The sequence below is a fragment of the Mobula birostris genome, chromosome 2 (assembly GCF_030028105.1).
Source record: "Mobula birostris isolate sMobBir1 chromosome 2, sMobBir1.hap1, whole genome shotgun sequence".
NCBI classification, from domain to species: domain Eukaryota; kingdom Metazoa; phylum Chordata; class Chondrichthyes; order Myliobatiformes; family Myliobatidae; genus Mobula; species Mobula birostris.
Window position 1 is genome coordinate 58890159 of NC_092371.1, and position 23769 is coordinate 58913927.

At 44.0% G+C, this 23769-nt stretch overlaps 1 protein-coding gene across 6 annotated transcripts in view; it reads left to right on the forward strand.

Annotated features, from left to right (window-relative positions):
- Positions 1-23769, forward strand: part of LOC140186943 (polycomb group protein ASXL1-like) — a 117005-nt gene that overhangs the window by 52020 nt on the left and 41216 nt on the right. For all 6 annotated transcript variants that reach the window (XM_072241767.1, XM_072241786.1, XM_072241806.1 and 3 more), the window contains 2 exons: positions 12362-12479; positions 13388-13494. In XM_072241767.1, the coding sequence (XP_072097868.1) occupies positions 12362-12479; positions 13388-13494 (225 nt within the window). The remainder of the gene's footprint in view (positions 1-12361; positions 12480-13387; positions 13495-23769) is intronic.

The following is a 23769-nucleotide window of genomic DNA, read 5'->3' on the forward strand; positions in this document are numbered from 1 at the left end:
TGGACCCAGCACTGATCCCTGTGGCACACCACTAGTCACAGGCCACCACTCTGAGAAGCAATCCTCTACTACCACTCTTTGGCTTCTTCCATTGAGTCAATGTCTAATCCAATTTACCACCTCTCCATGTATACCTAGCAACTGGAAAGCCAGGATCAGGGAGGCAAAAGACAGGTACAGGAGGAACCTTGAGTGGAAAGTCCAGCAGAACAACATGAGAGCGATCTGGAGGGGGATGAGGACCATCACTGGGTTCCGGCAAACTAGCAACAGAGGAGCGGAAGGCAGTGTGGACAGGGCCAATGAATTTAACCTGTTCTTTAACAGATTTGACAGTGTGGCCCCTGCCCATCCCACACATGAGCCATCTGTTGTCGGCCCCCAACCAACACACATTCCACTCTCCCCTCCTACCCCTCCTCATAGTCCCCCACCCTGCTCTCATGACTATACCCCTTCCCCACGCGAAACCACCACGGTGGGCTTCAGAGCTCTACAGGTGAGAAGACAGCTGAAACGTCTCAACCCGAGCAAGGCTGCAGGACCGGATGGTGTCAGTACCAGGGTGCTCAAAGCCTGTGCCCCTCAGCTATGTGGAGTACTTTGCCATGTATTCAGCCAGAGCCTGAGGCTCTGGAGGGTTCCTGTATTGTGCAAGACGTCCTGCCTCGTCCCTGTGCCGAAGATGCCGTGCCCCAGCGGCCTCGATGACTACAGACCGGTGGCATTGACCTCCCACATCATGAAGACCCTGGAGAGACTTGTTCCGGAGCTGCTCCGGCCTATGGTCAGGCCACACTTAGATCCCCTCCAGTTCGCCTACCAGCCCCGACTAGGAGTTGAGGATGCCATCGTCTTCCTGCTGAACCATGTCTACGCCCACCTGGACAAGCCAGTGAGCACTATGAGGGTCATGTTTTTTGACTTCTCCAGTGCATTCAACACCATCCGCCCTGCTCTGCTGGGGGAGAAGCTGACAGCGATGCAGGTGGATGCTTCCCTGGTATCATGGATTACCTGACTGGCAGACCACAGTATGTGTGCTTGCAACACTGTGTGTCCGACAGAGTGATCAGCAGCACTGGGGCTCCACAGGGGACTGTTTTGTCTCCCTTTCTCTTCACCATTTACACCTCGGACTTCAACTACTGCACAGAGTCTTGTCATCTTCAGTAGTTTTCAGATGACTCTGCCATAGTTGGATGCATCAGCAAGGAAGATGAGGTTGAGTACAGGGCTACGGTAGGAAACTTTGTCACATGGTGTGAGCAGAATTATCTGCAGCTTAATGTGAAAAAGACCAAGGAGCTGGTGGTAGACCTGAGGAGAGCTAAAGTACTGGTGACCCCTGCTACCCCTGGTAGCAGACACCAACAGAATCAACAAACTCATTTGTAAGGCCAGTGATATTGTGGGGATGGAACTGGACTCTGACGCTGGTGTCTGAAAAGAGGATACTGTCTAAGTTGCATGCCATCTTGGTCAATGTCTCCCATCCACTACATAATGTACTGGGTGGGCACAGGAGTACATTCAGCCAGAGACTCATTCCACCGAGATGCAGCACTGAGTGTCATAGGAAGTCATTCCTGCCTGTGGCCATCAAACTTTACAACTCCTCCCTTGGAGGGTCAGACATCCTGAGCCAATAGGCTGGTCCTGGACTTATTTCATAATTTACTGGCATAGTTTACATATTATGACTTAACTATTTATGGTTCTATTACTATTTATTATTTATGGAGCAACTGTAACGAAAACCAATTTCCCCCGGGATTAATAAAGTATGACTATGACTGAATTTTCCTAACTAACCTCCCACGCGGGACCTTGTCAAAGGCCTTACTGAAGTCCATGTAGACAACATCCACTGCCTTCCCTTCATCCACTTTCCTGGTAACCTCCTCGAAAAACTCCAATAGATTGGTCAAACATGAACTACCGCACACAAAAGCCATGTTGACTCTCCCTAATAAGTCACTGTCTATCCAGATGCTTGTAGGTTCTGTCTCTTCGTACTCCCTTCAATAATTTACCCACTACCGACGTCAAATTTACCAGCCTATAATTTCCCGGATTACTTTTTGATCCTTTTTTAAACAACGGAACAACAGGAGCCATTCTCCAATCCTCCAGCACCTCACCCGTAGACAGCGGCATTTTAAATATATCTGCCAGGGCCCCTGCAATTTCAACACTAGTCTTCTTCAAGGTCCAAGGGAATACCCTGTCAGGTCCTGGGGATTTATCCACTTTAATTTGCCTCAAGATAGCAAGCACCTCCTTTTTCTTTTGGTTCCGCACATAGCCGACCACTCTGATCTTCAAGAGGACCAATTTTATCCCTTACAATCCTTTTACTCTTAATATACCTGTAAAAGCTCTTTGGATTATCCTTCACTTTGACTGCTAAGGCAACTGCATGTCTTTTTTTTTTCTTAGCGCTCCTGATTTCCTCCTCAAGTATTTTCTTGCACTTTTTATACTCCTCAAGCACTTTATTTACTCCCTGTTTCCTATACATGTCATACAACTCTCCCTTCTTTATCAGAGTTGCAATATCCCTTGAGAACCAAGGTCCCTTATTCCTATTCACTTTGCCTTTAATCCTGACAGAAACATACAAGCTCTGCAGTCTCACAATTTCTCCTTTGAAGGCTTCCCACTTACCGATCACATCCTTGCCAGAGAACAACCTGTCCCAATCCACGCTTTTTGGATCCTTCCTCATTTCTTCAAATTTGGCCGCCTTCCAGTTTAGAACCTCAACCCTAGGACCAGATCTATCTTTATCCATGATCAAGTTGAAACTAATGGTGTTATGATTGCTGGAACCAAAGTGTTCCCCTACACACACTTCTGTCACTTGTCCTAACTCATTTCCTAATAGGAGATCTAATATTGCATCCCCTCTAGTTGGTACCTCTATATTGATTTAGAAAACTTTCCTGAATACATTTTACAAACTCTAACCCATCTAGACTCCTAACAGTATGGGAGTCCCAATCAATATGTGGAAAATTAAAATCCCCTACCACCACAACTTTGTTTTCTGCAGTTGCCTGCTATCTCTCTGCAGATTTGCTCCCCTAATTCTTGCTGACTATTGGGTGGTCTATAATACAACCCCACTAATGTGGCCATACCTTTCCTGTTTCTCAGCTCCACCCATAAGGACTCAGTAGACAAGCCCTCTAATCTGTCCTGCCTGAGCACTGCTGTAATATTTTCCCTAACAAGCAATGCCACTCCCCCACCTTTCATTCCTCTGCCTCTATCACATTGGAAACATCGGAACCCTGGAATATTAAGCTGCCAGTCCTGCCCCTCCTGTAGCCCAGTTTTACTAATTGCTATAATGTCATAATTCCACATGTCAATCCACGCCCTCAACTCGTCTGCCTTCCCCACAATACTCCTAGCATTGAAATATATACACTTCAGAAGATTTTTCCCACCACTCACAACCTTTCTATTTATGGCTTTGCTTGAACTTTTAACATTTATTTATTTATTCATTTATTTTCACCCCAGCCTCACTGTCAGCTCTGGCATTCTGGTTCCCATCCCCCTGCAAATCTAGTTTAAAGCCTCCCCAATAGTACGAACAAACCTCCCTGAAAGGATATTGGTCCCCTTGTAGTTCAAGTGTAACCTGTCTCTCTTGTACAGGTCCCACCTGCCCCAGAAGAGGTCCCAATGAGCCTGAAATCTGAAACCCTGCCCCCTACACCAGTCCTTCAGCCACTTGTTCATCCTCCAGAGCATCCTATTCCTCCCCTCACTGGCACCCAGCACAGGTAGCAATCCTGACATTACCACCCTCGGTCCTGCTTTTCAACTTCCTACCAAGCTCTCTATACTCACTCTCCAGGACCTCCTCACTCTTCCTTGCCATGTCATTGGTACCGATGTGCATCACGACATCTGGCTGATCACCCTCCCACTTCAGAATGTTATGCAAGCGATCAGGGAGATCCTTGACCCTGGCACCCGGGAGGCAACAAACCATCCTGGATTCTCTGTCACGACCACAGTACCTCCTATCTGTACCTCTTACTATCGAGTCCCCTTTCACTACTGCTCTCCTCTTTTTCCACCCTCCCTTCTGCACTGCAGAGCCAGACTCAGTACCAGAGATCTGGCTGCCGCAGCTTGTCCCAGGTAAGTCACCCCCCCCTCCCCCCCCAGCAGTATCCAATGTGGTATACTTGTTGTTGAGGGGAATGGACACGGGGGAATCCTGCTCTGCCTGCCCTTTTCCCTTTCCTCGCCTGACAGTGACCCAATTTTCTGTGCTCTGCTCCTTTGGCGTAACTACCTCCCTGTAGCTACTATCTATAATCTCCTCATTCTCCCGAATGACCTGGAGGTCATCCAGCTCCTGCTCCAGTTCCCTAATGCGGTTTGTTAGGAGCTGCAGCTGGATGCACTTCTTGCAGGTGTTGTTGTCAGCGACATCGGAGGGCTCCCTGACTTCCCACATTCTGCAAGAGGAGCATTCCAACATCCTGCCTGGCATTCTCTCTACTCTAAACAAACTGGACAAAAAACTTAACCGGAACCTACCCTGGCCTCTGCCTGTTCTTGCTGAAGCCTGTTGAGCCACAGCCTTCCCACTCTGCTCCCTCTCGCTCCGCTGCCCGCTGTATATGGTGGTCTCTTTTTAAACCTTGGTGCGCTACGTCACACACCTGCGCAGTGCAGACCCTTCTCCCTGCGTAGTGTTTTAAAAAAAAGACTTTTTGTACCCGATTTCTTCACTCTGTTCTTCTCAGCTGCTTGCTTCAACCATGGTCCTGAAAAACGTCTCGTTTTTACTGTGTACTGTACCAGCAGTTATGGTTGAAATGACAATAAAAAGTGATTTGACTTGACTTGATCAGTCTGAAAAGATCCCTTGAGGTGCTATATTATTAAACCTTTTCTCCTTGCAATGTACGAGATTTAAAATTGTCTGGTTTTTCATCATTCAGATCTAGTACGCCATCTTAAAAACACCACGATTCATCTTCCACGCTACTGCTAATTTGGTTGGATAATTTCCAAATAAATTAATATCCCCATGATTATTACCCATATTATCTGCACCCCTAATAGCCTGATATTTTTCTGATAAGCCTCAGCTCATCTACTTCATTGTTTATGTTAATTGCATTAACATATTTCCATTAAACTCAGCAAGACATTTGATTGTCAATTTTCCCACTTTGTTTGCTCTGACTTGAACTCTCATTAGTTTCCTTCTTTCTGTTTCCAGCTGTACTAAAGCTGTGCTTAGTATCCCATCACCTGATAAGCTGGGTAAAACTGTTGAACAAAACCATATACATTTCTAATATCAAGGGTATTGGTCCTGGTCCTGTTGGTGTTTCAACCTATCCAGCTTCAGGGACTGTACAATGCCTCAAGAATTTCAAGCCATTTGTTTATGCTATTTTTCCAACCACGTGCTCTATTTCTGCCCTCCCTGATGTGCAGTTGCTTGGAAATTACTATCTCTTGGGGGTCTGCTCCTTGATCTTTCTCATCTCATTTAAAGTCTGTTTGCAGATCTGTTGTCCTAATTTCTACTTCCGCTGATATCCATATGGACTGTTCTGTGACTGATTGCCGGCCTCTCAAATGTTCTGCAACTACCAGGTGGTTTACCTGAGGTGAGAGGCAGCATACCATCCTGCAGTAACACCTGCCATACCCCAGATGTGGAACCCTTTATGACTGTTGCTCTGACTTTTCTCCTCAAGCACTGTACGGTTCAGCCACCTGTATTGTGTTTACTTTTACCCTGGTTATCTACACTGAAGAATGACAACAGTTTAGAGAGTGCAAGTGCCCACAGGAGTCTGGCAAAATTTTGGTTCATTTGGAATTGATAGCACTCCACCTGGCTCTTTTTGTTTTATTAGGGATGGGGTTTAATGATTGACTTTGAATAATCTTTTCGCTTGTGTGTAAGTAAGTACTTTTTCTATTCAGGAAGGTTTAGCTCCAAACACCATCCTCCACCCCCCCCCCACCCCCATGGGAGGGGGTTAGTTAGGGGGACAAGCTGGGACTATGTGGTCCATTCTTCCAGATATGTTTTGTGCCCCCCTCTTCATCAATCCAGAGTTCCATTTGTTGAAAAGCTCTCCTCACTCAGTGTTAATATCAGTATATTCATATCATTTAGCCAGCAGTCACTTTCTTAATGTTAAACATAAAGAATCATGGGATGAAAATGGATGATGTTGGTGTTGTGGCTAGTAAGACTACGGCAGGTGATAGATCAGATGGAAAGTTGGGTGGAGTGTTGGCTGATGGAATCTAATCCTGACAAGTGCAAGGTGATGCACTTTGGGAAGTCAAATGGGGAAAGGACATCTGCAGTAAGTGGTAGTCTGCTGATGAATGTTAATGAACAAAGGATCCTTGGGATTAAGTCCGTTGATCCCAGAAAGTGGCAACGCTGGGAGACAGTATGGTGAAGGATTCATATTGCATGCTTGCTTTGTGGGTTATGGTATAACATATAAAAGTTGGACTGTTACATTTAAAGTTTACTTAACATTGGCTAGACTGCACTGGGACTGTTGTCTAGTTCTGGCTATAACACTATAGGAAGGATGTGTATGTACTGGGGAGAGTGAAGGACTCTGTCAAGGGAAGGGACTCAGCCCAATATGTTGATTCTCCATTTTGCTCAACAGATGTTGTCTGTTCTGCTTAGTTTCTTTAGCAGTTTGTTTATTGGTTAAATTTCTTGCATCTGCAGTCTCTTGTCTCATATTCTTTGGATGTAGCTTGTTTTGGAAATCCAATCTTGATTGGATAGGCTGAGCTTGTTCTCCCAGGTGCGAAGGAGGCTGATGGGTGACCTGACAGAGATATATAAAGTTTAAAGAGGCATAAATAAGGTATAAGGAATAAATATCTCTGCCAGAGGAGGTGTGGATTCAGGTACAGTCAATACAATTATGATAAGTTGATGCAGGCAGTTGAATTGGGGGAGAATGCCTAGAAATCTACAAACACTAATGTGCTACTGGGCGCCGCGGTAGTGTAGCAGTTAGTGTGATGCTAGTGTATAGCTCAGGACAACGGAGTTTAGAGTCCATCATTAAGGAGTCTGTATATCCTGCCTGTGGAATGCATGGCTTTTCCCTTGGCACTCCAGGCTTTTCCCACAGTCTAGGGATGTACGGGGAAGGCTAATGCAGTGGTCCCCAACCACTGGGCCGCAAAGAATGTGCTACCGGGCTGCGAGGAAACCATATGATTTGACAATATGAGTCAGCTGCACCTTTTCTCATTCCCTGTCACGCACTGTTGAGTTTGAATGCATGGGAGGTCATTATGCATGTGAGGTCATTACACACGTCATCCATGTCAGCGCGGGAAGGAGATCAACTCCTCGAGCTTGTAAATGACGGTGGGCTGAAAAGTATGCTTGACATAACATCTCTGCCGACATTCTGGATCAAAGTCAAGGCTGAATATCCTGAGATAGCCATGAAAGCACTGAAAACGTTGCTTCCATTTCCAACATATCTCTGCAATGAATGCAACGAAAACTAAATTGTGGAATAGACTGGGCATAAGGAACCCCCTTCGAGTATCGCTGTCTCCATCATCCCTCAATAGGACCGTCTTGTTGCAGGAAAACCAGCCCGGGGCTCCCACTGATTCGGCGATATTGGTGCGTTGCAATGATTTTTTATGTTCATACAGGGAAGATATGTGCTGTGTGTTTAATATCCAAATGTTACTTAAAATGTTATGATGCTATTGACTTGTAAGTGACTTATATAACCATATAACAATTACAGCACGGAAACAGCCCATCTCTGCCCTTCTAGTCCGTGCCGAATGCTACTCTCACCTAGTCCCACCGACCTGCACTCAGCCCATAACCCTCCATTCCTTTCCTGTCCATATACCTATCCAACTTTTCTTTAAATGATAATGTCGAACCTGCCTCTACCAGTTCCACTGGAAGTTCGTTCAACACTTACTTCAAGCTCCCCTGTCCTCCCCTGATAATTGACTTATCACTATATTCATGTGAGGAAAATATGCGCTGTGTGTTTAATATTAAATTCGTTAGATAAACCCTTTCAGAAATGAAATTGAGTGTATTAGCCACTTATCACCTATATCCCGGTCGTGATTAATAACCTCCCCCCCCCCCCCCCCCACCCAAACAGAATCGCCAAAAACAATTTGTAGAAAAAAATCGGTGCGTACACGCATGCGCACTGGCGCTCGTGCAAGGCTTCATGGTCATTGTCTTTTTGGGGTAAACACAACATATTTGACTGCTACTCTTGTCCGTTGGCAACCCTACCCCCACCCCGGGTCGGCCGGTCCACAAGAGTATTGTCAATAATAAACTGGTCCGTGTTGCAAAAAAGGTTGGGGACCCCTGGGCTAATGGATCATTTAAAATTGCCGTATTGGGGTTAAATCTGGGTGGTCAAGTGGTTGTTGGGGCAGCATGGCTTGAAGTGCCGGAAGAGCCAATTCTGCACTGTATTGCTAAATTAAAAAAAATAAATTCAGATTAATGTAGGCGTGCAAAACATGGACGTGATGGGCTGAAGGACCAGTTTTTGTGGCATACAGCACTGACCCTAGAGATCTGTTTCACCTGTACATATTCATGATGCATCAAGTATTTTCTCACTTTGATGCTCCCATCTAAATTTTAGGATTTTTTTTTATAAATATGTAATCATTTATAAGAGTAAGCGGATCTTCAATTCAAAAATATTTAGACCAATAAATTTTAATTTATTTTCAGTATTTTTCATCTGCCTTCCCTTTCACCCAGTGTTCTGCTTTAATAAAATGCCTATCACTGATAATGGAAAATGGTTCATTGCTTCAAGATCATGAGGGATTATATCAAGTCACCTATTTGTCTTTTCCTGGTCGAGTGAAGAGGCCCTTTTACCATATCTCTTCATTCACTTTGGTACTTATCAGCAATGACAGGGCTAATTTAATGTGTCCAATGTAGAAAAGAAGCATGACTTAAGGTGCTTCATTGTGCTACAAATAGATTGAATCCAAGCCAAAAGAAGCACCAGTGTGCAGCAGCTTTTGACATCTCTGGACATCCATCAGTGCTTTGCAGCCAAGCAATAATTACTGTAATTTAATGTAAGAGCGTGCATACAATCATTGGGCAGTGCAGCTAGTTGAGCTGCTACCTCCCAGTTCCAGAGACGCGGGCTCAGTCCTGAAATGAATACTGTCTGTATGGAGTTAGAACTTTTTCCTTATGATCGTGTGTGAGTTTTCACCAGATGCTGCAGTTTCATCCCATGTCCCAAAGTCGGGTTGGTAAATACATCAGCCATTGTAAAGTGCCCCTAGTATGTATAAGAGTCTAGGATCAGGAAGCGGTTAGTGGGAACATGGGGAGAATTTAAAAAACTGAGGTTAATGTAGGTTTGATTTATATGGATGAGTGATGACCAGCATGCATTTTGGTTGAAGAGCCTGTCTGCTCTTTTATCTTAATTTCATGGTTTCTTGAGCCCTAAAATGATAGAACATAGAACAGTACAGCACAGTACAGACCCTTCGGCCCACAATGTTGTGCCGACCCTCAAACCCTGCCTCCCATATAAGCCCCCACCTTAGATTCCTCCATATACCTGTCTAGTAGTCTCTTAAACTTCACTAGTGTATCTGCCTCCACCACTGACTCAGGCAGTGCATTCCACGCACCAACCACTCTCTGAGTAAAAAACCTTACTCTAATATCCCCCTTGAACTTCCCATCCCTTACCTTAAAGCCATGTCCTCTTGTATTGAGCAGTGGTGCCCTGGGGAAGAGGCGCTGGCTATCCACTCTATCTATTCCCCTTATTATCTTGTCACTCTATCATGTCTCCTCTCATCCTCCTTCTCTCCAAAGAGTAAAGCCCTAGCTCCCTTAATCTCTGATCATAATGCATACTTTCTAAACCAGGCAGCATCCTGGTAAATCTCTGTACCCTTTCCAATGCTTCCACATCCTTCCTATAGTGAGGTGACCAGAACTGGACACAATACTCCAAGTGTGGCCTAACCAGAGTTTTATAGAGCTGCATCATTACATCGCGACTCTTAAACTCTATCCCTCGACTTATGAAAGCTAACACTCCATAAGCTTTCTTAACTACCCTATCCACCTGTGAGGCAACTTTCAGGGATCTGTGGACATGTACCCCCAGATCCCTCTGCTCCTCCGCACAACCAAGTATCCTGCCATTTACTTTGTACTCTGCCTTGGAGTTTGTCCTTCCAAAGTGTACCACCTCACACTTCTCCGAGTTGAACTCCATCTGCCACTTCTCAGCCCACTTCTACATCCTATCAATGTCTCTCTGCAATCTTTGACAATCATCTACACTATCTACAACACCACCAACCTTTGTGTCATCTGTAAACTTGCCAACCCACCCTTCTACCCCCACATCCAGGTCGTTAATAAAAATCATGAAAAGTAGACGTCCCAGAACAGATCCTTGTGGGACACCACTAGTCACAATCCTCTAATCTGAATGTACTCCCTCCACCACGACCCTCTGCCTTCTGCAGGCAAGCCAATTCTGAATCCACCTGGCCAAACTTTCCTGGATCCCATGCCTTCTAACTTTCTGAATAAGCCTACCGTGTGATCAAAGTCAGTTAACCTGCTTTAGGGATGTTGGCCACAATGGCAGTATAAATATCCTGCTGTTCTTTTTTAGTACCTTTTTAAAATTCAGTACATCTACCTGAGAGTGTAGTTGTATCTTAACAGGTTATCAGAAAGCCCTTGGTGTTCCTCTGATTCTTGAACTTGAGTCTGTAGAATCCTATGAGCTCTACCTTCAGACTGAGCTAACTGTCGGAGGGTGAACTGAAGTTTGAAATGAAGGTGCTTAAAGAGATTCCTTTAAACTTGTGATGGGCTACTTGCTTTTGCTTTGGTTGTTTATCTGTTGTAACCATTGCTAGTTCCCATTTGCTTGTCCTGACTTGGTCCAGATAGCTGGTCTATCACACTGTTGGGGAGGTAACAAATAGGCCTTGGGTGGCATACGGCTATGGGCCCATTCCTGTAATATTGGAAGGTCAAGGTTGTTGGGCCTTGGAACAGTTTTCAAGCTTCTCTGAAATTGCACATGGAATCTAGTGCCCAAATTGAATGACATATTTGGCACCATCTGTCATTCATCAAGTCTGGGACTTCTGCAAATGCACTGCAAATAAAGAAGTCTTGACACTTGAAAAGTTTTGATGGCTGAAGGCTGGAAGTCAGACCACCTGGGGGGGGCGGGGGTGTAAGATGTTAATGTCCTTTGGAAACCGAAGCACATGTCAGCAGTAACTTTCTTGATACTATTCATTACATCTAACTTTCTCTTCCCTAGTTTGCATTTTATATACTTTGTTACTGACTAAGTTGTTGTCCAGTGGAACTGCGAGCTGATGTCTGCCTTATATACTGTAGCTGGTGAATTGGAAATGTATTTTTTCCCTATTTGGAAATATTTTTTTCACATGAAGAATGCTGTTTTGTCTTTGATCATCAAGAGTATTGTTGACCCTAAACAGATAAGAGAGAGTTTGGGTCCTTGGATGAATAAAATTCATTCTAGCTTGTGATTATGGTGACATAATTTTCCCTTTAAAATTTGTACATTGTTTTGCATATAAATTTCAAAACTGAATGGATTACTATCTTAGAGATTTCAACCTTTGTAACAAGGGAGAAATCTAATCACGTCATGAAAATCCATCCATGCATCAGGCACAAGATGTATCTTAACATCTTTTTAAAGGAAGACATACAGCCAGCAGTGTCTTGCATTATAATATTAAAGATGCATATGTTGTCTTAGTTATTGCATTGATAATCTAGGTTTATAATTTTTCTGCCAGCCATTTCCCTGGTTGAGGAGATGTGCAAGTACCACATTTGCTATTTTAATCTTTCAAAAGCGACTATTAAGTACTTAATTTTCCCTCTTTCTGGAGAATGCCCAGTTGGCACCTTCCTTTGGAAATGAAAGAAAATAAATGGGATTGATGGGAGCAATATCAAATTTTACCTCTTTTAAATTTAGATGGAGGGTCTTCAACTAACTGTGAAACCTGCCTAGATAACACATCATTATAGAAGATGTGGGTGCTTTTCTATTTTACATAATATACACTAGAGATCAGAAAGCCAAGCAGTCCATTTTTTGCATTAATATAGCTGAGTGGTTTATGGTTCTTTGCCCATAAACTGTTAATTGTTGTAATTTCCTCATTTTACCATCAATAACTTGTACATGGCTTGGCATATTCTACAATGAACATTTTTAAAAAAAAAAACACTCTTTCATTCATTTAGAAAGATGCATTGTTATGGTCCAAGAACATGCCCATTGGTGATGAAGGTTATGATGATGGACCAGACCTGGAAAGTTGTGATTCTAATGAAGCCAGTACCACAGGCGAGGAAAATGATGGTAGGTAATGTCAAACATTTCATATTGATGTTTCCTTGTGATGCAGAAGGAGGCCATTTAGCCCCGGATCAATGCCAACTCTGTTCCCCACTTCCCTGTAACCTTTTTCATCTTTAACACTACCACGCCCTTCGAATTCCCCTCTGCCCCTCATTCTCCTAGGTATTTGAGCTATGGGCGATTTACCTTTGCCAGATAAGCTATTAAGCATCATGCCTAATGTGAGAGGAAACTGAAGCATCTGGAGCAATCCCATGCAGTCACGTAAGCATATGCAGACCCTACACAGATGGTACTGGAGGTCAGGATTGAACCCAGGTTACTGCAGTTGTGAGGCATCTGTACTGTCTGCATTAGCTTAATCATTGCCTCAGTTATTGAAATAGGGCATGGTGTTTGCAAAGTAGCATTGAGAAGATTGATAATTCACAGGTTGGTACAGTGGAGATGGATTTATTTTGTGAGGAATGTGGAAAGCTTTGCCAGAACAAGGTCGGGTGGTGGTGGTTGCAATTTTTAGGGGAAGATTGTTTGAAAAATATAAATGGCTTTACATAGTTTGATCAGTAAATATGTCAAGTGATTCTTCACGTATTATAGAATGAGCGTTTTGAAAGTTTGAAGAGAAAGCACTAATATTCCAAAGGCAAAATGGATTTTGCATTCCTGGGCCCATCATAAAGTTTGAACTTTTTACATTTAAAGCTTGGCTTTCAATTCACAGTTGACAGATTTTTAAGGTAGCAAGAAACAAGAAAAAGCTAAAACCTTGCTTTGAAACCACATGAAATGAATTCCCTAAATTTAATCTGCACCTCTGAATGCTGTTTTTAGTATTGGTGAAATGCAGTGCATTTAAACAAAAGGAAGCATTCTAAATATCCTCTTTTTTTGCTATCTATAATTAGCCTCCCCAGTGTCTGATGAGAGTTCTTCCAATGCGTCATGTTCCACTGAGGTTCGAGGAAAGCAGGTGTCTCCTGGCAAGCAGAATAGCCATAAAGCAACCCAACAGGTAACTGAAGTCTTCTAATGAATTTCTACTGTAGTAGACAAAACTCTTAAACTCTCCCCTTCCCCAAATCAGTTTTAGAATTTAAGAATCTGCTATCTTCTATAAATATCATGCTGCTGTTTTTGGTATACTACAATGCAAAATACACTGATAGATGACTTCATAAAAATTGAAATGTTAGCTTGCATCAAGCCTCGATCGCTTGTAAGATAGCTTTGTAAGGCTTTCTGGTTTCCTCCCCAGAGTGGTGTTGCTTAGCAGCACTACCTTTTAACGTTATTATTGGAGATTGTTGTACAGCCACACTAGATCTGAAAGGGCAATGATTTACTGAAGAGTTGGAATGTTTTTGTATCTAATTCTGGTAACCAGCGATTTGTTTTACCAGACATGAAACACCCAAAGTGTAGATACTTTTTAAAAAATTATTATGTAGCGCTGAGAATATTTAACATGTATATTTCTTGTGGGTGATCTACGGTCCAACCAGAGATTTTTTTTGGGAGAACATAAAGAATTATTTGTGATTCAGGTTTCCTTGCATCGACATTGGATGTCTGTTTCAGTGAAGTATTTACAGAGCAGTTTCAAGCTATATTCATATACAGCAATGTTTACAAGTTATAGTTGTCATTGGCTTTTCAAAATTCTTTTTCTGAATACAAGCATTCCTGACATTTATGGTTTTCATTATGACCAGGATGGGCTGTCTCTTAACACGTGATGTCCATTAAGTAACCACCTTTGCACAATGCCGTTAAATTGATAATGGCAATAACTAGATCGAGCAGATATTTGTGAAATGGAACCTGGAACCTGAAGGGTATGAAAATGGGTGGTTGACGCAGGGAAGGGATTAGGAGTTCATTGAGTTCACATTGCAGGTAGAGTACGAGGTGTTGCTTCTCGTGAAGGCAAGTCATTATAGGATTCTAATGCCACTCTGAAGTGAATCTGGCTGCCCTGAAGTGGTCTTGAGTCACTCAATTCTATCAGCCGTTGTTCTGCATAATGAAAAGTCAGATGGATAATAAATACCACCCTTGCAAGTGGTATCTATCAACCTAAGAATTGCTTTTTTTTTTAAGGCAAAACCATTTTCTCACAGTACAGTCCTACAAATCAATATGAGATGAATATCCAGTAAATATTTTTGTCTGTAATACTGTCTATCTGGAATGCTTGTAAATTGTATGGGGAGTGGAATCTATTCTCCATTCCCAATTCTCTCTATTGTTTGTCTGTTTTGTTTATTTTTTTTTCCATTCCCTCAATTTTTTTCCCTGCTTCTCCATTTCTTCCTTTTGAATTTTATAGCTTAAAGTTTTTTTTTGTCATTGGTCATAGTAAAATCTTTTGATAAATTTAGATTGGGTCAAATTAGATCCATTTAAAGAAGGATGCTTGCAATTTCTGATGCTGTTTTCTTGACTATTTTGGGAATGGCATTGCTAGTTTACCTTTCATTAATTGACATTTTAGGACATTACATATTGTATAATTCTGATTATGTACATGTGTTCTGAATCGATCCCAAAGTGAACTAAGGTGGAGTGCAACCTTAGTGTAAAAGTCAGGAACTTGGGCTGTTTGGGGGTGAAATGGAATGGTCTTTTATGAACTCTTAACTGTGGTTTGCAGGACTTTTGGGTATAAGTATTTATGTTGTGTTTGGTCCTTTGTACGTTGGTTAGTATTTTCTAAACAAGTTAAGAGGATAAAAGTCCATGTTAATATTGAACAACTAGTATGCAAATTAAAAATCAAATGAAGATAAATTGTAGCAAAATGAATTTGTTAAGCAATATTTGATGGGATGGCAGCGTTGCTGACATTTTGTAGCTGAGATATTTTTATTTTTTTATTGAGATGCATTGCAGAGTCAATATTTTGAGCTTCACCACCCAGCAACCCCCAGTTTTAATTCTACCCTAAGCACTGACCAATTACCTACTAACTGATCGTCCTCCCACAGTCCAAAGATCATGGGAGGAAACCAGAGCACCCAGAGAAAATCCACACATTCCACTGATAGGATCTACAGACTCCTTGCAGGTGATGTTGGAATGTAACTCCGAAGCTCCGTGTTGTAATAGTGTTGCATGAACCACTGTGCTATCATTGTGCCCATGGTACCATGGTGCATAAGAATTGGTGGAGACAGTGAGGTTCTCACCAATGACACATGAGATGTGTGCTTCTGGAGAAATATTGCCTTTGAGTTCATTATACAGAATCCAATCACTGCCAGCCATTAGGCAAGGATAGAAATGCTTAGAAAGTTTTATTCAGAAGGCACTCTCATTCCTTCAGTTGAGTAATTGCTCAGATTTGGGTTGGAACAGAATGTGATGGTCAGTTGAGCATTGTGAGGAATCACGTTTTTGAAAATGCAAAACAAGTAGCTGGAGAAACTCAACATGTCAAGAAGCATCTATGGAGGTCAAGGGATGATCAACATTTTGGTTCAAGTTCCTGAGCAGTCAAGTTGTTGCAGTATTGGAGCTTTGGGCTATGATTTTGTTTGTCAGGCTTGAGATATTTGCTACCTGTTGGGTTATTGAAGTTTGTAGAGAAGTTGGCCATCTGACTGTCGCATTCTAATATAGGAGACCATTTTCATGGGGGAGAGGAGTGAATGGATGAGTGGCCTGAAATGAATGCATATGAGAAAAGTTAAACTGGTCCTGGAGATGGGCAGCACAACTTTTGAGCAGCCTGGTCACAGCTACAAAAATAATGGTGTCCATCTCATGCCAGAGTTCAGGGTCCATTATGGATCTAAAGAAAATCCACCGTCATTGTGCATAAACAAGCCAACAATGCATCAAGCAAAGAAGTTCCTTATGTTAAATTAGTCCCTAGCTCCTCATTCTCAGTAGAAACTCAAGTGACTGAATCCTCTGAGTATTTTGCAAACGTACATTTTAAAAAAAATTGGACAACTAAAAGTTTGTGGATGAAAAATTCATTTGCAAAGAATAAGCGACGTGGAATGGAAGGGAATGATCTGAGGTGAGCCTTAGTCCAGAGAAACAGGTAATAAATCAATGTCAGAAGTAACTGTTAGTTATAATGCTCCATAGGACTCAGAATTACTGCAACACATGGAGAAATACTCAATTACCTTAATCCTGGGGTTCCTTTATCTTTGCATGGATTGGAGGTCATAATTTCAAAAGGAGTTTGTAACTTGAGTTTGGAGAAGACATTAGGGCCAGAGTCAGAAAAAATAACGCCTCAGTACAAAATGGGAAACACACCGTCTTGGATGTAAAGTTCCATAAGAGATGATTAATCATCTCCTACTTGGAGGTCCTCTGGGAGAATGGTTGTGCAGTGCAAATTTGTATATAGGAGAGAGGTGATTTGGTCAATAACCAGTGTCTTAAACATAAATGCAGTAATGGGGGAAAGAAGGTTGCCCTGGTTAAGCAAGAAAAGCATTTTAAAACACTTGTAAACATTGGCAGTTTCTCTATATAGTCAACAAATGGACATTGATTCTCAAAAACTGCACGAGAAAAGTGATCCATTTGTGTCTTGTAATGTTGCCAAGAGCAGCATAACTGAGGACTGAACAAGTTTTTGGAAGTAGCAACAAAATGAAGAAGAAAACTGAAAAAGAAATCAGCTTGGACTAGAAAGGGGATAGTGTGGGAGGAGAGCAAAAATAGTGCAAAAACGTGGCTCCTATGGAGGAAATTATGGGGGAGATGATAATGTCAAATAACAAAGTGTCAGGCCTTAAATATTACTGTGCTGAAAAGACACAGATGAGCCACAGATATGAAGGAGGCTATTTCCTCCATCTAAATTAGCAGGAACAGTGACGTTTAGGACTGAGAAATCTTTTCATGCATAGGGCTCAAAATCCTGAATTTTCATGAAGTATATCCAAGAATTCTATCTGTTGGGGCATGCAAAGGAGTAGAAAATATTGGAACTGGGCATGGCAGTGGATTTGGAAATCATGATCTTGATTGGTGGAGCATACGAGGGGCTGAACGGTTGCTCTCCTGTTTTGTTGTGTTCTGGCAGGGAGAAACCTAGCAAAAACATTAAGTCATAAGTACATTTGAGGTGGTAAATAGTGATAACATTATGTCTACTCGTGTTCATTTCAAAGGAAGAGGCTGTAAAAAGATTGAAAGAATTGCCATGCAATGAGAAGCTGGCTACTGAACCAACGCACTAATGACAATTTTGTTTTCCAAAACTCAAACCAATAACGCAAATGTAAAGAATCAGCAACAAAGCTCTTGGAATGACGAATTGAGGGGTAGCAAAAGCAAACATCTAAATGGCTAGTTCCTGTAAATGTAGAAAGAGTAGAAATGAGAATAGAGGCTATTTTTGTCTGTGCCTGAAAGATCATTAAATAAGTATTTGCCTACCTGTTACCTTTTGTAGAAGATTCAGATTTATTTATATTCATAGATGCAGCACAGAGTAGTCCCCTCCAGGTCTTCAAGCCACGCTGCCCCAGCATCCTCCGGCAACACTGATTTAACCTGAACCTAATCATGGGACAATTTACGATGATAAATTAACTGACCTGGTATGTCTTTCCACTGGGAAGAAACTGGAGCACCCAGAGAAAACCCATACCTATCTGACCCTGGCCCAGGCAGTTGTCCCCAGAAGCTTCGAGATCGCCACCATCGTGCTACTGCGGAAGCATTCTACTGCCACGGGCCTGAATGACTTCCATCCAGTTGCATTCACCCCCATCATTGCAAAGTGCTTTGAGAGACTGGTTCTATCACATCTGAAATCCTGCTTGCCCACTACCCTGGATCCCCATCAATTTGTTTATCGCACCAACAGGTCAACAGAGGACGCCAGCTTCATCGCACTTCACTCTGCCCTGACCCACCTGGACAGCCCCAACTCTTACATCAGAATGCTGTTCATTGACTTTAGTTCAGTGTTCAATACTGTGATCTCCTACAAGCTGATCGCCAAACTTCACCAGCTTGGTATCAGTTCATCCCTCTGCAATTGGACCTTGGACTTTCTGACTAACAGACCCCAATCAGTTAAGTTAGACCACCTCTTCTCCTCCACTCTCACCCTGAACACCGGTGTGCCTCAAGGCTGTGTGCTGAGCCCTCTTCTGTACTCCCTTTTCACCTATGACTGCGTTCCTATACATGGTTCTAACTCCATAATCAAGTTCGCAGGCGACACCATGGTGGTTGGCCTGATCAGAGGGGATGATGAGATGGCCTACAGAGACAAGGTCCAGCACCTGGCCACGTGGTGTGCCGACAGCAACCTAGCCCTTAACACCCAGAAGACCAAGGAGATCATTGTGAACTTCAGGCATGCTAGGAGCCACAGTCACATCCCCATCTACGTCAACGGAGCTGTAGTGGAGCGTGTATCAAGCTTCAAATTCCTTTGTGTCCACATTTCCCAGGATCTCACCTGGTCCCTGAACTCCTCCATCCTGATCAAAAAGGTGCAACAGCGCCTTTATGTCCTGTGGAGCATCAAGAAAGCTCACCTCTATCCCAGGATACTGACAGACCTATACCGCTGTACCACTGAGAGCATACTCACCAACTGCATCTCAGTGTGGTATGGAAATTGTCCTGTATTGGACTGCAAAGCACTCCAGCGTGTGGTGAAAACTGCCCAGCGGATTATTGGCACCCAAATGCCCACCATTGAGAACATCTACCATAAATACTGCCTGGGCAGGGCGAAAAGCATTATCAAGGGTGCATCTCACCCTAACCATGGACCTTTTACTCTCCTGTCATCCGGTAGGCGCCACGGGAGCCTCCGCTCCCGCACCAGCAGGCACAGGAAGAGCTTCTTCCCTGAGGCTGTGACCCTGCTGAACCTCACATCACAGTGCTAAGCAGTATTGCACCCATATTGTACTGTCTCAGTACTTTTATATTTGTGTGCTATAGCACTTACTTTTTATTCGCAGTTATTTTGTAAATAACACTAATCTTTGCATTTCTGCTCAGATGCTAACTGCGTTTCATTGGCTTTGTATCTGTACTCAGCACAATGACAATAAAGTTGAATCTAATCTAATCTAAAATACCTTCCACGGGGAGGGCGGATGCTGTAATTGGGTTAGACATTGGCCAGGTAGTGGTAGTACAGGGTTGCCTCTCTGATTGGAGGCCTGTGACTAGTGGTGTGGCACAGGGATCAGTGCTGGGTCCCTTGTTGCTTGTCATCTATTTCAATGATCTGGATGATAACATAGTTAACTAGATCAGCAGATTTGCGGATGACACCAAGTGCAAGATTGTAGCTATGACATCACTCAACTAGCTGGCATAGATCGCTCCTGCATATGCTCTAATCCCCATCTCAGATTTTACCAGCAATGGTGGTATCATCAGCAAATCTATAGATGGCATTTGAGCTATACCTAACCACATAATCACAGGTATAGAGAAAATACAGCATGTTCCCCTTAAACTTCTCATCTTTCACCCTTAACCTCTGACCTCTGGTTGTAGTCCCACCCAACCTCAGTGGAAAAAGGCTGCTTGCATTTACCCTATCTATACCCCTCATAATTTTGTATTCCTATATCAAATCTCATCTCGGTCTTCTACGTTCTAAAGAATACAGTCCAACCTATTCAATCTTTCCTTATAACTCAGGTGTTCCAGACCCGGCAACATCCTTATAAATTTTCTCTGTACTACTTCAACCTTGTTTCAACGTTTAAGGGAAGTTTGGATAGGTACATTGGATAGTAGGGATATGAAGTGCTATGGTCCTTGTGAAGGTGGATGGGAGTAACCAGTTTAAGTGGTTTTGGCTAGATGGGTCAAACTGCCTGTTTCTGTGCTGTACTTCTCTATGATGTTGGAATTGATCCCAATCTCTGAGCTGTAATAGTGTCACACTAGCTGCTACACCATCATGACTCTCCATCTACATTGAAATATAAAGTGAAATGCATTGTTTGTGTTAACAACCTGAGGATGTGCTGTGGGTGGGTATCCACAAGTGTTGCCACACATTGCCAACATAGAATGCACGGCAGAACACAAAACAGAACATCCCAAGTGATCCCACAACCACAATGAAGCAACCCTGTTCCTCACTCCCACGCGCCCCCACACAGAAACAGTCCTCCAAGACCACCTTTGGCCTTCAGCCTCCAGTGACCTTGGAAAATAAAGGCCTGATGTCTTCAATTCCACACGGGCTCACAGAGATTTGCAGACTCGGTGCTGTGGCCATCAAACCTTGATCTTTGGACCTCAACTTCTGGACATTTAGGCTTCAACCTGGACTTCTGGGCGCACAGAGATTTACAGACTCAGTGCCCTGGCCATCAAAGCTTGATCTTTGAACCTCAAATTCTGGACTTCAATCTGGACCTTTCGGCTTCAAACTGGACTTCTGATCTAATTATATGTCTCAAATTTCAGTATCCATCCAAGACTTGCTGATGGCGACTTACCACAGACCTCCACTACTTCTGTATCTGCTGATTTAAGACCATAAGACAAAGGAGCAGAAGTCGGCCATTTGGCCCATCAAGTCTACTCTGCCATTTTATCATGAACTGATCCATTCTCCCATTTAGTCCCACTCCCCTGTCTTCTCACCATAACATTTGATGCCCTGGCTACTCAGATACCTTTCACTCTCTGCCTAAAATAGACCCAATGACTTGGCCTCCACTGCTGCCCGTGGCATCAAATCCCAGAGACTCACCACCCTCTGGCTAAAAAAATTTCTTCGCATCTTTGTTCTGAATGGGCGCCCTTCAATCTTTAAGTCCTGCCCTCTTGTACTAGACTCCCCCATCATAGCAAACAACTTTGCCACATTCACAGGAAGGGGTGCAGTCGACATTTCAGGCCGAGACCCTTCGTCAGGACTAACTGAAGGAAGAGTGAGTAAGGGATTTGAAAGTTGGAGGGGGAGGAGGAGATCCAAAATGATAGGAGAAGACAGGAGGGGGAGGGATAGAGCCAAGAGCTGGACAGGTGATAGGCAAAAGGGGATACGAGAGGATCATGGGACAGGAGGTCCGGGAAGAAAGACAAGGGGGTGGGGGACACAGAGGATGGGCAAGAGGTATATTCAGAGGGACAGATGGAGAAAAAGGAGAGTGAGAGAAAGAATGTGTGCATGAAAATGAGTAACAGATGGGGTACGAGGGGGAGGTGGGGCCTTAGCGGAAGCCAGAGAAGTCGATGTTCATGCCATCAGGTTAGAGGCTACCCAGACGGAATATAAGGTGTTGTTCCTCCAACCTGAGAGTGGCTTCATCTTTACGGTAGAGGAGGCCGTGGATAGACATGTCAGAATGGGAATGGGATGTGGAATTAAAATGTGTGGCCACTGGGAGATCCTGCTTTCTCTGGCTTTCAGAGCGTAGATGTTCAGCAAAGCAGTCTCCCAGTCTGCGTCGGGTCTCGCCAATGTATAAAAGGCCACATCGGGAGCACCCGACGCAGTATATCACCCCAGTTGACTCACAGGTGAAGTGTTACCTCACCTGGAAGGACTGTTTGGGGCCCTGAATGGTGGTAAGGGAGGAAGTGTAAGGGCATGTGTAGCACTTGTTCTGCTTACACGGATAAGTGCCAGGAGGGAGATCAGTGGGGAGGGATGGGGGGGACAAATGGACAAGGGAGTTGCGTAGGGAGCGATCCCTGTGGAATGCAGAGAGAGGGGGGGGAGGGAAAGATGTGCTTAGTGGTGGGATCCCGTTGGAGGTGGCGGAAGTTACGGAGAATAATATGTTGGACCCGGAGGCTGGTGGGGTGGTAAGTGGAACCCTATTCCTAGTGGGGTGGCGGGAGGATGGAGTGAGAGCAGATGTACGTGAAATGGGGGAGATGCGTTTAAGAGCAGAGTTGATAGTGGAGGAAGGGAAGCCCCTTTCTTTAAAAAAGGAAGACATCTCCCTCGTCCTAGAATGAAAAGCCTCATCCTGAGAGCAGATGCGGTGGAGACGGAGGAATTGCGAGAAGGGGATGGCGTTTTTGCAAGAGACAGGGTGAGAAGTGGAATAGTCCAGATAGCTGTGAGAGTCAGTAGGCTTATAGTAGACATCAGTGGATAAGCTGTCTCCAGAGACAGAAAGATCTAGAAAGGGGAGGGAGGTGTCGGAAATGGACCAGGTAAACTTGAGGGCAGGGTGAAAGTTGGAGGCAAAGTTAATAAAGTCAACGAGTTCTGCATGCGTGCAGGAAGCAGCGCCAATGCAGTCGTCGATGTAGTGAAGGAAAAGTGGGGGACAGATACCAGAATAGGCACGGAACATAGATTGTTCCACAAACCCAACAAAAAGGCAGGCATAGCTAGGACCCATACGGGTGCCCATAGCTACACCTTTAGTTTGGAGGAAGTAGGAGGAGCCAAAGGAGAAATTATTAAGAGTAAAGACTAATTCCGCTAGACGGAGCAGAGTGGTGGTAGAGGGGAACTGATTAGGTCTGGAATCCAAAAAGAAGCATAGAGCTTTGAGACCTTCCTGATGGGGGATGGAAGTATATAAGAACTGGACATCCATGATGAAAATAAAGCAGTGGGGGCTAGGGAGCTTAAAATCATCGAAAAGTTTAAGAGCGTGAGAAGTGTCACGAACATAGGTCGGAAGGGATTGAACAAGAGGTGATAAAACCGTGTCGAGGTATGCAGAACTGAGTTCGGTGGGGCAGGAGCAAGCTGAGACAATAGGTCGGCCAGGACAGGCAGGTTTGTGGATCTTGGGTAGGACGTAGAAACGGGAAGTGCGGGGTGTGGGAACTATAAGGTTGGTAGCAGTGGAAGGGAGATCCCCTGAGCGGATAAAGTCGGTGATGGTGTGGGAGACAATGGCCTGGCGCTCCTTAGTGGGGTCACGATCGAGGGGTAAATAAGAGGAGGTATCCGCGAGTTGTCGCTGTGCCTCGGCAAGGTAGAGGTCAGTACGCCAGACTACAACAGCACCCCCCTTATCGGCGGGTTTAATAATAAGGTTAGGATTAGTGCGGAGGGAGTGGAGAGCAGAGTGTTCGGAAGGAGTGAGGTTGGAATGGGGACAAGGTGCGGTGAAGTCGAGACGGTTGATGTCCCGTCGGCAATTAGCGATAAAGAGATCCAGAGCAGGCAGAAGACCAGAGCGGGGTGTCCATGAAGAAGAGGAGGGTTGAAGATGGGAGAAGGGGTCATCGGTGGGGGTGGAAGAGTCCTTGCCGAAGAAGTAGGCTCGGAGACGGAGACGGCGGAAGAAAAGTTCCGCATCATGGCGAACACGGAACTCGCTGAGGTGTGGGCGAAGGGGGA